We start from the raw sequence: 17,121 nt of genomic DNA on the forward strand, positions 1-17,121 counted from the left end.
AGGGGACTTGTGGGAGAGAGAAATTAGGAATGGTTTTACCATTGGCAATGTAAATGAAGAAGATACTCAATTAAAAAAAAAATGATGTCAAAGAAAAAAATGGGGTACAGATCTAAACAAAGAATTTTCACCTGAAGAAATTCGGATGGCCGAGAAGCACCTAAAGAAATGTTCAACATCTATATTTGCTGCATGCCTGAGCAGAAGAGAGTCACTAGGTACTGTATCACCTCAAGCTGTAGATCTCTGGGGGTGCAAAGAGCCAGGGGTCTGCCTGCACCCAAGAACTGAGCACATAGGCAGTTTGTCTGCCAGTCCACCAGGCGTGGGGCCTGTGTCCTGCCTGGAGAGCAGCAGAGGGAGAGAATCCCCATGGCCATATTCGTTGGCTGCCAGGGCAGAAGAGCTTCACTAGGTACAGTATCACCCCGAGCTTAAGATCTCTGGGGGTGCAAACCGCCAGGGGTCTGCTTGCACTCAGGAACTGAGCACATAGGCAGTTCATCTGCCAGACCTCTGGCTTGGGGCCTGTGTCCTGCCTGGAGAGCTGCAGAGGGAGAGAATCCCCGCGGCCATATTCGCTGCCTACTGGAGCAGAAGAGCTTCACTAGGTGCTGTATCACCCCGAGCTTAAGATCTCTGAGGGTGCAAACCACCAGAGGTCTGCCTGCGCCTAGGACCTGAGCACACAGGTGGTTCATCTCCCAGCTGGTAGGTCATGGGGCCTGTGTCCTGCACAGAGAACAGCAGAGGGAGCAACTCCCCATGGCCATCTTCATGGCCTGCCAGGGCAGCAAAACATCACTAGGTACTGTTTTATCCTGAGCTTAAGATCGCTGGGGGTGCAAATCTCCTGGGGTCTGCCTGCGCCCAGGACCTGAGAACATAGGCAGTTTATCTACAAGCCAGTCAGTCATGAGGCCTGTGTCTTACGTGAGAATCAACAGAGGGAATGACCCCACACACACACCATCTTTGCTCCCTAACAGAACAGTCTGAGAACACCTGGTTCACCTTGACAACCCAAATGTTATCAAGAAATGATAACATTTCTTGAGGCAAGACTGAGCAGGACTCCAAAGGCACAAAAGAGGAAGGCAGCATATCAGTAATCTGTGCCAGAGGAAACCCAGTCATCCAGTGTCATGGAAATAGCCCTAAAGGTCCACAATAGGTTATGGCACCAGCCAGTGACAATAAGACCATTTAACACCAGTGAGAACTAGATGGCTAAAGGCAAGCTTAGGAACATTACTAACAGAAACCAAGGCATTATGGCAGCATCTGAACCCAATTCTCCAAAAATAGCAAGTCCTGGATACCCCAACACACCAGAAAAACAAGAAGTGGATTTAAAATCACTGGTAAGGATGATGTTAGAGGAACACATGAAGGACATAAATAAATCTCTTAAAGAAATTCAGGAGAAAAATGATCAAAAGCTAGAAGCCCTTACAAGGGAAACACAAAAATCACTTAAAGAAATTCAGTCCAATATGGGTCAGAAGTTTGTAGCCAATAGGGAGGAAATGCAAGAATCACTTTAAGAAATACAGGAGAACTTTGACCAACAGGCAGAAGTCATGAAAGAGGAAACACAAAAATCTCTCAAAGAATTAGAGGAAAACACAAACAAGCAAATGACAAAATTGAGCAAAAACTTCCAGGATCTAAAAACAGAAGTAGGAACAACTAAGAAAGCACAAAGGGAGACAACTTTGGAGATAGAAAACCTTGGGAGGAAATCAGGGGCCATAAATGCAAATATCAACAACAGAATACAAGAGATAGAAGAATCTCAGATGCAGAAGATACCATAGAAACCATGGACTCAACAGTCAAAGAAAATGCAAAATGCAAAAAGCTTGTAACTCAAAACATCCAGGAAATCCAGAACACAATGAGAAAGCCAAGTCTAAGGATTATAGGCGTTGATGAGAGTGAAGATTTACAATTAAAGGGCCAGCAAATATCTTCAACAAAATTATGGAAGAAAACTTCCCTAACCTAAAGAGAGAGATGCCTATGAAGCCTACAGAAGCCTACACAAGAAGCCTACAGAACTCCAAACAGACTGGACCAGAACAGAACTACCTACCGTCACATAATAATCAAAACCCCAAATGTACTAAACAAAGAGAGAATACTTAGAGCAGTAAGAGAAAAAGGGCAAGTAACATATAAAGGAAGATCTATCAGAATTACACCAGACTTCTCACCAGAGACCATGAAAGCTAGAAGATCCTGGGCAGAGCTCATACAGACTCTAAGAGAACACAAATGCCAGCGAAGAATACGATACCCAGCGAAACTCTAAATCACTATAGATGAAGAAACCAAGATATTCCATGACAAAAACAAACTTACACAATATCTTTCCACAAACCCAGCCCTACAAAGGATTATAGGGGGAAAACACCATTACAACGAGGGAAACTATACCCTGGAAAAAGCAGCATATTAAGCTTCTTTCATAAGAACCCAAAAGAAGATAACCACACAAGTATAAAATTAACATCAAAAATGATAGGAAGCAATAACCACTACTCCTTAATATCTCTTAACATCAATGGACTCAATTCCCCAATAAAAAGACATAGACTAACAGACTGGTTACATAAACAGGACCCTACATTTTGCTGCATACAGGAAACACACCTCAGTGTCAAAGACAAAAACTACCTTAGAGTAAAAGGCTGGAAGACAATTCTACAATTAAATGGTCTCAGGAAACAAGCCAGAGTTGCCATTCTAATATCAGATAAAATTGACTTTCAACCTAAAGTCATCAAAAGAAACACAGAAGGACACTTTTTGCTGGAGTGGAAAAAGAAAAATCCAACAAGAAGAACTCTCAATCCTGAAAATCTATGCTCCAAATACAAGGGTGCCCTCATTCATAAAAGAAACTTTACTAAAGTTCAAAGCACACATTGGACCTAACACAATAATTGTGGGTGACTTCAACACTCCACTCTCATCAATGGACCAATCAGGAAAACATAAACTAAACAGGGAGACAGTGAAACTAATTGAAGCTTTGGACCAATTGGATTTAACAGATATATATAGAACTTTTCGTGCCAAAGCAAAAGAATATACCTTTTTCTCAGCACCTCATGGTACCTTCTCCAAAATCGACCATGTAGTTGGTCACAAGACAGACCTCAACAAATATAAGAAGACTGAAATAATCCCATGCCTCCTATCACATCACTATGGAGTAAAAGTGCTATTTAATAACAATAAAAACAACAGAAAGCCCACTTACACATGGAAACTGAACAATACTCTACTCGGTGATACCTTGGTCAAGAAAGAAATAAAGAAATCAAAGATTTTTTAGAATTTAATGAAAATGAATGCGCAACATACACAAATCTATGGGACACAATGAAAGCAGTGCTAAGAGGAAAACTCATAGCTTTGAGTGCCTCCAAAAAGAAATTCAAAAGAGCATACACTAGAAGATTAACAGAACAACTGAAATCCCTGGAACAAAAAGAAGCGAATTCACCCAGGAGGAGGAGAAGCAGGAAATCATCAAACTCAGGGCTGAAATCAATCAAGTAGAAACCAAGAGAACCATCCAAAGAATCAACAAAACCAGGAGCTGATTCTTTGAAAAAAATCAACAAGATAGATAAACCCTTAGCCAGACTAACCAAAGGGCACAGAGAAAGTATCCAAATTAACAAAATTAGAAATGAAAACGGAGATATTACAACAGAAACCGAGGAAATTCAAAAAATCGTCAGATCCTACTACAAAAAACCTGTACTCAACACAACTGGAGAATCTGGAGGAAATGGACAATTTCTTAGACAGATACCAATTACCCAAATTAAACCAGGATCAAATAGATCATCTAAACAGACCCATAACCCCTAAAGAAATAGAAGCAGTCATAGACAGGCTTCCAACCAAAAAAAGCACAGGACCAGATGGTTTCAGTGCAGCATTCTATCAGACCTTCAAAGAAGACTCAATACTCTTCAAACTTTTCCACCAAATAGAAACAGAAGGAACACTACCCAACTCCTTCTTCGAAGCCACTATTACGCTGATACCAAAACCACACAAAGATCCAACTAAGAAAGAGAATTTCAGGCCAATTTCCCTTATGAATATCGATGCAAAAATACTAAATAAAATTCTTGCCTACCGAATCCAAGAACACATCAAAACAATCATCCACCATGATCAAGTAAGCTTTATCCCAGGGATGCGGGGATGGTTCAATATAAGGAAATCCATAAATGCTATCCACTACATAAACAAACTCAAAGAAAAAAACCACATGATCATTTCATTAGATGTTGAAAAAGCATTTGACAAAATTCAGCATCCTTTCATGCTAAAAGTCTTGGAAAGGACAGGAATTCAAGGCCCATATCTAAACATAGTAAAAGCAATATACAGCAAACAGGTAGCCAACATCAAACTAAATGGAGAGAAACTTGAAGCAATCCCACTAAAATTAGGGACTAGACAAGGCTGCCCCCTCTCTCCATATCTTTTCAATATAGTTCTTGAAGTCCTAGCTAGAGCAATCAGACAACAGAAGGAAGTCAAAGGGATACAATTGGAAAGGAAGAAGTCAAACTATCACTATTTGCAGATGATATGATCGTATACTTAAGTGACCCTAAAAACTCTACTAGAGAACTCCTACAGCTGATAAACAACTTCAGCAAAGTGGCTGGCTACAAAATCAACGCAAGCAAATCAGTAGCCTTTATATATTCAAAGGATAAGCAGACCGAGAAAGAAATTAGGGAAATGACTCCCTTCACAATAGCTACAAACAGCATAAAGTATCTTGGGGTGACTCTAACCAAACAAGTGAAAGACCTATATGACAAGAACTTCAGATCTCTAAAGAAGGAAATCAAAGAAGATCTCAGAAAATGGAAAAACCTTCCATGCTCGTGGATTGGCAGGATTAATATAGTTAAAATGGCCATCTTACCAAAGGTAATCTACAGATTCAATGCTATTCCCATAAAAATCCCAACCCATGGGTGGGAAAACAGGGGGAGGGCAGGGGACTGATGGGACTTTTGGGGAGAGGGGGTCCAGAAAAGGGGAAATCATTTGAAATGTAAATAAATATATCAATAAAAAAAATCCCAACCCAGTTCTTCATAGAGCTAGAAAGAGCAATTCTCAAATTCATCTGGAATAACAAAAAAACCAGGATAGCTAAAACTATTCTCAACAGTAAAAGAACTTCAGGGGCATTCAATATCCCAGACTTTAAACTCTACTACAGAGCAATAGTGATAAAAACTGCATGGTATTGGTACAATATCAGGCAAGCGGATCAATGGAATAGGATTGAAGACCCAGAAATGAACCAACACACCTATGGTCACTTGATCTTCGACAAAGGAGCTGAAAGCATCCAGTGGAAAAAAGATAGTTTTTTCTTTTTTAAAAAATATTTTTATTTTCTATATTCTTTGTTTACATTCCACCCCTTTCCTGGATCCCCCCTCCTTATATGTCCCATAAACCTTCTTCTCTCCATCCCTTCTCCAATCACCTCCCTCCTTTTTCTCTGTCCTTATATTCCCTTCCCATGCTAGATCAATCCTTTCCAGGATCAGGACCCTCTCCTTACTTCTTCATGGGAGTCATTTGTTATGCAATTTGTGCCTTGGGTATTCAGGGCTTCTGGGCTAATTAATATCCACTTATCAGAGATTGCATTCCATGTGTATTCTTTTGTGATTGGGTTACCTCACTTAGGATGATATTTTCCGGTTCCAACCATTTACCTAAAAAATTCATGAATTCATTGTTTTTAATTGCTGAATAGTACTCCATTGTGTATATATACCACATTTTCTGTATCCATTCCTCCATTGGGGGATATCTGGGTTCTTTCCAGCTTCTGGCTATTATAAATAAGGCTGATATGAACATAGTGGAGCATGTGTCCTTATTGCATGCTGGGGAATTCTCTGGGTATATGCCCAGGAGAGGTATAGCAGGGTCCTCCGGAAGTGTCATGTCCAGTTTTCTTAGGAACCGCCAGACTGATTTCCATAGTGGTTGTACCATCTTACAATTCCACCAGCAGTAAAGTGTTCCTCTTTCTCCACGTCCTTGCCAACACCTGCTGTCTCCTGAGTTTTTAACCTTAGCCATTCTGACTGGTGTGAGGTGAAATCTCAGGGTTGTTTTGATTTGCATTTCCCTAATAACTAATGATGGTTTTTTTTCCACCTTTCTGCACTCAGCTAATGCGTCTTGTATGTGGCCTAGGCTGGGCACAGGAACATGTAAGGATTTATACAGCTACTTTTATTGAGAGTTTACAATTTCTGAGCCCAGTTCATTGACCACATTGACTATCTCTGTGGCTTCTGGCCTTTTTCTAAAAATTCCCACTGTAGTTTCTGCCCATTGCTCCCTTCCCGGCATTATGCAGGCTCACTTGAGGCTTGTGTTCATTTTAGTTTTTTTTTTATTAGATATATTCTTTATTAACATTTCAAATGATTTTCCTTTTTCTCGTTCCCTGAACACCAGAAGTCCCATAAGCCCTCTCCCCTCCCCCTGTTCCCCAATCAACCCCCTTCATTTCCCTGTCCTGGTATTCCACTACACTGCTGCATGGAGCCTTTCCAGTACTAGGGCCTCTCCTTCCTTCTTCTTGGGCATCATTTTTTTTATTCGATGTATTCTTTATTTACATTTCAAATGATTTCCCCTTTTCTGGGTCCTCACTCCCCACAAGTACCATAAGCCCTCTTCCCTCCCCCTTCCCTTCTATACCTTCCCACTTCCCTGTTCTGGTATTCCCCTGTACTGTTGCACTGAGTCTTTCCAGAACCAGGGGCCACTCCTCCGTTCTTTTTGGACATCATTTAATATGTGGATTATGTCTTGGTTATTCCAAGTTTCTAGGTTAATATCCACTTATCAGTGAGTGCATACCATGATTTATCTTTTGAGACTGGGTTACCTCACTTTGTATAATGTTCTCCAGCTCCATTCATTTGTCTAAGAATTTCATGAATTCATTGTTTCTAATGGCTGAATAGTACTCCATTGTGTAAATATACCACATTTTTTTTGTATCCATTCTTCTGATGATGGACACCTGGGTGCTTTCCAGCTTCTGGCTACTTCAAATAGGGCTTCTATGAACATAGTGGAGCATGTGTCCTTATTGCATGCCGGAGAATCTTCTGGGTATATGCCCAGGAGTGGTATAGCAGGGTCCTCCGGAAGTGTCATGCCCAGTTTTCTAAGGAACCACCAGACTGATTTCCAAAGTGGTTGCACCATCTTGCAATCCCACCAGCAGTGGAGGAGTGTTCCTCTTTCTCCACATCCTCGACAACACCTGCTGTCTCCTGAGTTTTTGACCTTAGCCATTCTGACTGGTGTGAGGTGAAATCTCAGGGTTGTTTTGATTTGCATTTCCCTAATGATTAATGATGTTGAACATTTCTTAAGGTGTTTCTCAGTCCTCCAATGTTCTTCATGTGAAAATTCTTTGTTTAGCTTGGTACCCCACTTTTTAATGGGGTTATTTGGTTCTCTGGGTTCTACCTTCTTGAGTTCTTTAGATTTATTAGATATTAGCCATCTGTCAGATTTAGGGTTGGTGAAGATCCTTTCCCAATCTGTTGGTTGACCTTTTGTCCTTTTGACAGTGTCCTTTGCCTTACAGAAACTTTGTAGTTTTATGAAGTCCCATTTGTCAATCCTTGATCTTTGAGCATAAGATTGGTGTTCTATTCAGGTACTTTTGCCCTGTGCCCATGTCCTCAAGGGTCTTTCCCAGTTTCCTTTTTATTAGTTTCAGTGTGTCAGGTTTTATTCTTGATCCATGTGGAGTTGAGCTTAGTACAAGGAAGTAAGAATGGATTGATCGCATTCTTCTGCATGCTGACCTCCAATTGAACCAGGACCATTTGTTGAAAAGACTCTTTTTTCCACTGGATGCTTTCAGCTCCTTTGTCGAAGATCAAGTGACCATAAGTGTGTGGATTCATTTCTGGGTCTTCAATCCTATTCCATTGATCCGCTTGCCTGACATTGAACCATCAACCAAGGGGCACACAAGTTCCAGCTAAAAATGTGGCAGAGGAAGGCCTTGTTGGGCATCAGTGGGAGGAATGGTCCTTGGTCAGGTAAAGGCTCAACAGAAGCCCCAACAGTGGGAAAGCAAGGTGGGAGGTGGGAGTATGTCAGGTAGAGGGGCATATAAGTGGAGTCAGGGGGAGAGAGGAGAGGTTGAGGGTCTTTAGGGAGGGAGGAAATTGGGAAAGGCTTTACCATTGGCAATTTAAACGAAGACAATATTCAATAAAAAAAAGAAAAGTCTGTCACATAATAACTAATACAAGAAAGACCTGATTTATCAAGCCAAGGCTGCTAATTTGACAACGCAGGCCCATGGGTATAAGAATTGCTTAGATCTGCACTCACTAATAAGTGGTTATTAACCTAGAAAACTGAAATACCCAAAACATAATCCACACATCAAATGAGATACAAGAAGAAAGGAGGAGTGGCCCCTGGTTCTGGAAAGACTCAGTGAAACAGTATTCGGCAAAACCAGAATGGGGAAGTGGGAAGGGGTGGGAGGGAGGACAGGGGAAGAGAAGGGGGCTTACGGGACTATCGGGGAGTGGGGAGGCTAGAAAAGGGGAAATCATTTGAAATGTAAATAAATTATATCGAATAAAAAAAATAAAATAAATAAATAAATAAGTAAATAAAAAAAAAAAAGAATTGCTTAGATCACTCTTACCTGTGTTTACTGTGATGTTTTCTCTAGGAATATCAATTATCCACTCAAGCCGATTGCTGAACTTGAAGAAAGAAGAAATCAGATTACATTATTTTGCAATGTTAAAAACAAAACTTTTTGTTATTGTTGAGACATGGTTTCTCTGTGTAGTCCTGACTGTTCTAGAACTCACTGTCTAAACAGGCTGGCCTCGAATGCAGAAATCCACCTGCCTCTGCCTCCCAAGTGCTGGGATTAAAGGCATGTGTCACTACTGCCAGACTAATAACAAAACTTATTTTGGCATATTCTGCCCAATGTTTTAAAAACAATATCCACATACATATGCATATGTGTATGCCTATAGAGAAAAGGTTATCACTAGCAAATTTTACTGTTAGGGATTTTTTTCCCATCGACACTCACAGATGAGTTAAATGGCACATACTCAAGGATATTTTGCATCATTGTTGGTAGTAGCTGAGTGATAGCACCATTAATAAGATATATAATTATATAGTGCATAGAGCAACCCAAGAAGCACAACGCTGAATCATTACTGACTTCATGAGTTATCAAGGAATGGGGCTGGCAGAACGTTTGGAAATTCAAGAAGGAAAGTCCATGAAAAAGAGAACAATAAAAATGGGGAGGTCTGAGATTTACAGCAGAAAGCATGTCTAAGTCCTCCTGCTCTGCCAGTCCAGAGAACACCCCAGAACACCTTTAAAAAGACAAGCAATGGAGGCCAAAATCAAACCTCAGAGGTAATAACCATCAGAACTACAGGCAAGAGAGTTTGCAGGATTTTTGATTGTTACCAATAAAATCCTTTGCCTTTTAGACTAACAGTAAAAATAGCACCTCTTAGAAGAAACCAGAATCCAGAGTCAACACATTAGCTTCAATGTCCAGTGTTCAACAAGAAGAAGAAGAAACGTGATAGGAAAATAAACAGACAAATGGAACTGATATTATGGGGGAAATGAAGACAATCAGTTGACTCACATTTCAGCGAACAGGCAACAGATTAAATGTTGTTCTTGCAAATCTGTGCAAGACACAAGCAAACTGTCCTAGTGAGTAAACACATAGGTAATTCCAAACAGTAGACAAGCTACACAGACAAGACTACACACAAGTAATAAGGCTGTGAGGATGGTAAGTAAATACCATCCTAAATACGGATCCATGCTAAATAGGATCAGTAGTAGACTGAATAAGATCCAAAAGGAAAGCCTGAATTTAGAGATATACAAGCCACCCAATAATACAAGAGAAGAAAACAGGACCATGGCTGAAGACACTATCAATGCACTACAGATTTTAAAATGTCAAAAGGGAACTTTAGTGTTTTTATCATAAGAAGTGAGACACTGCCTCAAATAAAAAGGAAACAACCTTACAAAGCAAAACCAGGAACATAGTATATATTTTCTAAACTACATTTAACCTAATGCAAACTTTACACAATATGTACTTTTATGGAAATACCATCTGATACCCCACAAATATGTTCAATTTTTATATCTTTATGCATCAGTTAAATTTAGAAAAAATGAAACTGTCTAAAGAAATCTAATTGTTTTAGAAGCATGTGGATGGGACAACATCTTGCCTTCCAAAATTTGTATAATTAGAGTCCTAAGAAGAAAACAAACAAGTAACGGGGCAACAAACAATGCAGAAATAGTTATTCAGGGCTTTTAACATTTGGCAGACACGAAATATGGAGCTCAGCTATCCAGACAGGAAGGTCTAAAGAGAACAATTTAAACATGTGCAGAAAAGAGTGACACCTTACATACAGAGAATGATTAAATTTAAAGCCACTTCTTATCTAGAAACAGTGGTGCCAAGTGACTTTAGAATGGGGTGCTGCAAGTGCTGGAAGAAAATTAAGTCAACGAGAAATGGTTTATCTGACAAACCATCTTTCAAAACTTCGGTAACTAATAAAAATCTGTTAGAAGTCACATTATGTTTAGCAAAGTTGTGAAAGAAAAGTACACAAAAATGAAATGTTGGGAATAGGTTTAGTAGTGTAAATAAAAATGAATGCCCTTGAATATTATTTGTCATTGCTGGCAGACATCAAAGAGATCTACATAAACAGAATGATGTCTCATGGTTATCAGTTGAAAAGTCTATGTTATAAAAATGCCAGTCTTTTTTTTTTATTTTTACCCACATAAAAATTGCAGAAAAAAATACATTTCATTCGAGAACTCGGCTTCCCACCAGTCAGGAGAGACTCACCTCCATCTTGATTCCGGGCTCCAGAGATCGGTCAGACTGAGGTACACAAACATAATCCTAGGCCCAACACCTCAGGGGTCTGAGCCTGACGGGCGTTGGCCTGCACCCAGGCCCTGGGCTGTTCGAGTGGCCATCGGGGCGCCAACCCAGCCAGGAGTTTTTTTTTTTTGCCCCGGCCGGCGCACGCGCCGCCATTTTGCCTACAGGAGCCAGAGTGCTCGGGAGGGCAGAGACTGCTAACAAGCGTAGCCTGAGACTAACAAAACGGGGGTCTAGGCCCCAAAAGGCACAGGACTGACCCCAAGAACTGGGCGGCTTGGTGGGCCATCTGTGTGTCAACCCGCCCAGGAGGTTATTAGCACAACAGACTCTCCCGGTGCTTTCGGGGAGCGCGGACGCGCACGCCCGCCATCCGGGTCACCTGGCGGACCCAAATAACAGTCATAGCCCTGGGGGAACTTTGCTCGGACCTTGGCCTCCCAGGCTTTTGCCTGGACTCAGGGCCCGGGCGACAAGGCTAACCTAGTGTGCGCCAGCCCGGTTGGGGAAATCCGCTGCCCAGCGGAGTGAGCGGAACACAGGGGAGGTCACAGCAACATACACCTTCGGAGCTCCCGGGGGGTGCACACGGGTTCCATCTGGCCCACAGACACAATCTGGGGCAAGGCCTCAGGCAGAAGCCCTCAGGTCAACTCTCTCCGCTTCAGATCAGCCTGGGTGGCCGCCACATCTCCAGGTCCCTCAAGCGGCTAGTGGGGGCTTCCGGGCGACCAGTTGGGAGAAGTCGGTGTGCTCCAATAAATCCTGCGGGCCCCAGCGGGAGCCTTCAGGTGCCTGCTTCGGGATCTGAACAGCCTGGACAACAGCACCCTGTCTACAGGCAGTGCAGAGTGTAAGCTGTGCACCAGAGGCCAACGGGGAAGGGGCAGCTTGCACTGGTGAGTCCAGCACTGACAAGACCAAGTAACACCAGTGAGAGCTAGATGGCAAAAGGCAAACGCAGGAACGTCACTAACAGAAATCAAGGCAATATGGCAACATCTGAACCCAATTCTCCTCTACCAGCAAGTCCTGGATACCCCATCACACCAGTAAAACAAGATTTGGATTTAAAATCACTGGTCATGATGCTGGTACAGGAACACATGAAGGACATTCAGGAGAAAATGGATCAAAAGTTAGAAGCCCTTGCAAGGGAAACACAAAAATCATTGAAAGAAATCCAGGAGAATACAAAAGCCAACAAGGAGGAAATGCAAAAAACACTTAAAGAAATACAGGAGAACTTTGGTCAACAGGCTGAGGTCATGAAAGACGAAACACAAAAATCTCTTAAAGAAATACAGGAGAACTTTGGTCAACAGGCTGAGGTCATGAAAGAAAAAACACAAAAATCTCTTAAAGAATTACAGGAAAGCACAAACAAGCAAGTGAAGGAGCTAAGCAAAACCATCCAGGATCTAAAATCAGAAGTAGAAACAACTAAGAAAACTCAAAAGGAGAAAACTTTGGAGATAGAAAGCCTTGGGAAGAAATCAGGGGACAGAGATGCAAATATCAACAACAGAATACAAGAAATAGAAGAAAGAATCTCAGATGCTGAAGATTCCATAGAAACCATGGACTCAACAGTTAAAGAAAATGCAAAATGCAAAAAGCTTGTAACCCAAAATATCCAGGAAATCCAGGACACAATGAGAAGACCAAACCTAAGGATTATAGGCATAGATGAGAGTGAAGATTTACAACTTAAAGGGCCAGCAAATATCTTCAATAAAATTATGGAAGAAAACTTCCCTAACCTAAAGAGAGAGATGCCCATGAATATACAAGAAGCCTACAGAACTCCAAACAGACTGGACCAGAACAGAAATACTTCCCGTCACATAATAATCAAAACACCAAATGTTCTAAACAAAGAAAGAATATTAAAGGCAGTAAGAGAAAAAGGCCAAGTAACATATAAAGGAAGACCTATCAGAATCACAGCAGACTTTTCACCTGAGACTATGAAGGCTAGAAGGTCCTGGGCAGATCTCATGCAGACTCTAAGAGAACACAAATGCCAACCAAAACTACTATATCCAGCAAAACTCTCAATCACCATAGATGGAGAAACTAAGATATTTCACGACAAAACCAAGTTCACCCAATATCTATCCACAAACCCAGCCCTAAAAAGGATAATAGGAGGACAACACCAATACAAGGAGGGAAACTTCACCCTGAAAAAAGCAAGATAGTAACCTTTCATCAAACCCAAAAGAAGTTAAGCAATCAAATTTAAAAAATAACGTCAAAAATGATAGGAAGTAACAATCACTATTCCTTAATATCTCTTTTTTTTTTTTTTTTTTTTTTTTTTTTTTTTATTATTCGATATAATTTATTTACATTTCAAATGATTTCCCCTTTTCTAGCCCCCCCACTCCCCGAAAGTCCCGCAAGCCCCCTTCTCCTCCCCTGTCCTCCCACCCACCCCTTCCCACTTCCCCGTTCTGGTTTTGCTGAATACTGTTTCACTGAGTCTTTCCAGAACCAGGGGCCACTCCTCCTTTCTTCTTGTACCTCATTTGATGTGTGGATTATGTTTTGGGTATTCCAGTTTTCTAGGTTAATATCCACTTATTAGTGAGTGCATACCATGATTCACCTTTTGAGTCTGGGTTACCTCACTTAGTATGATATTCTCTAGCTCCATCCATTTGCCTAAGAATTTCATGAATTCATTGTTTCTAATGGCTGAATAGTACTCCATTGTGTAGATATACCACATTTTTTGCATCCACTCTTCTGTTGAGGGATACCTGGGTTCTTTCCAGCATCTGGCAATTACAAATAGGGCTGCTATGAACATAGTAGAACATGTATCCTTATTACATGGTGGGGAGTCTTCTGGGTATATGCCCAGGAGTGGTATAGCAGGATCTTCTGGAAGTAAGGTGCCCAGTTTTCGGAGGAACCGCCAGACTGATTTCCAGAGTGGTTGTACCAATTTGCAACCCCTTAATATCTCTTAACATCAATGGACTCAATGCCCCAATAAAAAGACACAGACTAACTGACTGGATACGTAAACAGGACCCTACATTTTGCTGCTTACAGGAAACACACCTCAGGGTCAAAGACAAACACTACCTTAGAGTAAAAGGCTGGAAGACAATTTTACAAGCAAATGGTCTCAGGAAACAAGCTGGAGTAGCCATTTTAATATCAGATAAAATTGACTTTCAACCCAAAGTCATCAAAAGAGACTCTGAGGGACACTTCTTGCTGGTCAAAGGAAAAATACAACAAGAAGAACTCTCAATCCTGAACATCTATGCTCCAAATGCAAGGGCACCCTCTTTCATAAAAGAAACTTTATTAAAACTCAAAGCACACATTGCACCTAACACAATAATTGTGGGTGACTTCAACACTGCACTTTCCTCAATAGACCGATCAGGAAAACAGAAACTAAACAAGGACACAATGAAACTAATTGAAGCTTTGGACCAATTAGATTTAACTGATATATATAGAACATTCTATCCTAAAACAAAAGAATATACCTTTTTTTCAGCACCTCATGGTACCTTCTCCAAAATCGACCATATAATTGGTCACAAGACAGACCTCAACAAATATAAGAAGATAGAACTAATCCCATGCCTCCCATCTGATCACTATGGAATAAAAGTGGTCTTCAATAGCAAAGGAAAAAATAGAAAACCCACATACACGTGGAAATTGAACAATACTCTACTCAATGATACCTTGGTCAAGGAAGAAATAAAGAAAGAAATTAAAGACTTTTTAGAACACAATGAAAATGAAAACACAACATACCCAAATCTATGGGACACAATGAAAGCAGTGCTAAGAGGAAAACTCATAGCCCTGAGTGCCTCCAAAAAGAAAATGGAGAGAGCATACATTACCAACTTAATGACACACCTGAAAGCCCTAGAACAAAAAGAAGCTATTTCACCCAGGAGGAGTAGAAGGCAGGAAATCATCAAACTCAGGGCCGAAATCAATCAAGTAGAAACAAAGAGAACCATACAAAAAATCAACAAAACCAGGAGCTGGTTCTTTGAGAAAATCAACAAGATAGATAAACCCTTAGCCAGACTGACCAAAGGGCACAGAGAAAGTATCCAAATTAACAAACTTAGAAATGAAAAGGGAGACATAACAACGGAAACTGAGGAAATCCAAAAAATCATCAGATCCTACTACAAGAGCCTGTACTCAACACAACTGGAGAATCTGGAGGAAATGGACAATTTCCTTGACAGATACCAAATAGAAAATTAAATCAGGACCAACTAGACCATCTGAACAGTCCCATAAAGCCTAAAGAAATAGAAGGAGTCATAGAAAGTCTTCCAACCAAAAAAGGCACAGGACCAGATGGTTTCAGTGCAGAATTCTACCAGACCTTCAAAGAAGAGTTAACACCAATACTCTTCAAACTATTCCACAAAATAGAAACAGAAGGAACACTACCCAATTCCTTCTACGAAGCCACAATTACGCTGATACCAAAGCCACACAAAGATCCAACAAAGAGAACTTCAGACCAATTTCCCTTATGAACATCGATGCAAAAATACTCAATAAAATTCTTGCCAACCGAATCCAAGAACACATCAAAACGATCATCCACCATGATCAAGTAGGCTTTATCCCGGGAATGCAGGGTTGGTTCAATATACGGAAATCCATCAATACAATCCACTACATAAACAAACTCAAAGAACAAAACCACATGGTCATTTCATTGGATGCTGAAAAAGCATTTGACAAAATTCAGCATCCTTTCATGCTTAAAGTCTTGGAGAGAACAGGAATTCAAGGCCCATACCTAAACATAGTAAAAGCAATATACAGCAAACCGGTAGCCAGCATCAAACTAAACGGAGAGAAACTTGAAGCAATCCCACTGAAATCAGGGACCAGACAAGGCTGCCCCCTTTCTCCTTATCTTTTCAATATTGTACTTGAGGTACTAGCTCGGGCAATTCGACAACATAAGGAGGTCAAAGGGATACAAATTGGAAAGGAGGAAGTCAAACTATCATTATTTGCAGACGACATGATCGTCTACCAAAGTGACCCAAAGAACTCCACTAGAGAGCTCCTACAGCTGATAAACAACTTCAGCAAAGTGGCAGGTTATAAAATCAACTCAAGCAAATCAGTGGCCTTCCTATACTCAAAGGATAAGCAGGCTGAGAAAGAAATTAGGGAAATGACCCCCTTCACAATAGCCACAAACAGTATAAAGTATCTTGGGGTGACTCTTACCAAACATGCGAAAGATCTGTATGACAAGAACTTCAAGACTCTGAAGAAGGAAATGGAAGAAGACCTCAAAAAATGGGAAAACCTCCCATGCTCATGGATCGGTAGAATCAATATAGTTAAAATGGCCATTTTGCCTAAAGCACTATACAGATTCAATGCAATACCCATCAAAATCCCAACTCAATTCTTCACAGAGTTAGAAAGAGCAATTATCAAATTCATCTGGAACAACAAAAAACCCAGGATAGCTAAAACTATTCTCAGCAACAAAAGAAAATCTGGGGGAATCAGTATCCCTGACCTCAAGCAATACTACAGAGCAATAGTGTTAAAAACTGCATGGTATTGGTACAGTGACAGGCAGGAGGATCAATGGAACAGGATTGAAGATCCAGAAATGAACCCACACACCTATGGCCACTTGATCCTCGACAAAGAGGCTGAAAACATCCAATGGAAAAAAGATAGCCTTTTCAACAAATGGTGCTGGTTCAACTGGAGGTCAGCATGCAGAAGAATGCGAATTGATCCATCCTTGTCTCCTTGTACTAAGCTCAAATCCAAATGGATCAAGGACCTCCACATAAAGCCAGACACTCTGAAGCTAATAGAAAAGAAACTGGGGAAGACCCTTGAGGACATCGGTACAGGGAGAAAGTTTCTGAACAGAACACCAATAGCGTATGCTCTAAGAGCAAGAATTGACAAATGGGACCTCATAAGGTTACAGAGTTTCTGTAAGGCAAAGGACACCATCAAGAGGACAGATCGGCAACCAACAAATTGGGAAAAGATCTTCACCAATCCTACAT

General features: G+C 40.9%; 1 protein-coding gene across 1 annotated transcript in view; it reads right to left on the minus strand.

The window, feature by feature from the left end:
- The window catches only part of Catsperb (cation channel sperm associated auxiliary subunit beta), a 204,910-nt gene that overhangs the window by 172,223 nt on the left and 15,566 nt on the right, over positions 1–17,121 (minus strand). Inside the window, exon 4 of the mRNA XM_052186706.1 lies at positions 8,777–8,837. Coding sequence (XP_052042666.1) covers positions 8,777–8,837 — 61 coding nt within the window. The remainder of the gene's footprint in view (positions 1–8,776; positions 8,838–17,121) is intronic.

Source organism: Apodemus sylvaticus, chromosome 6 (genome assembly GCF_947179515.1).
Source record: "Apodemus sylvaticus chromosome 6, mApoSyl1.1, whole genome shotgun sequence".
Taxonomy (NCBI): Eukaryota; Metazoa; Chordata; class Mammalia; order Rodentia; family Muridae; genus Apodemus; species Apodemus sylvaticus.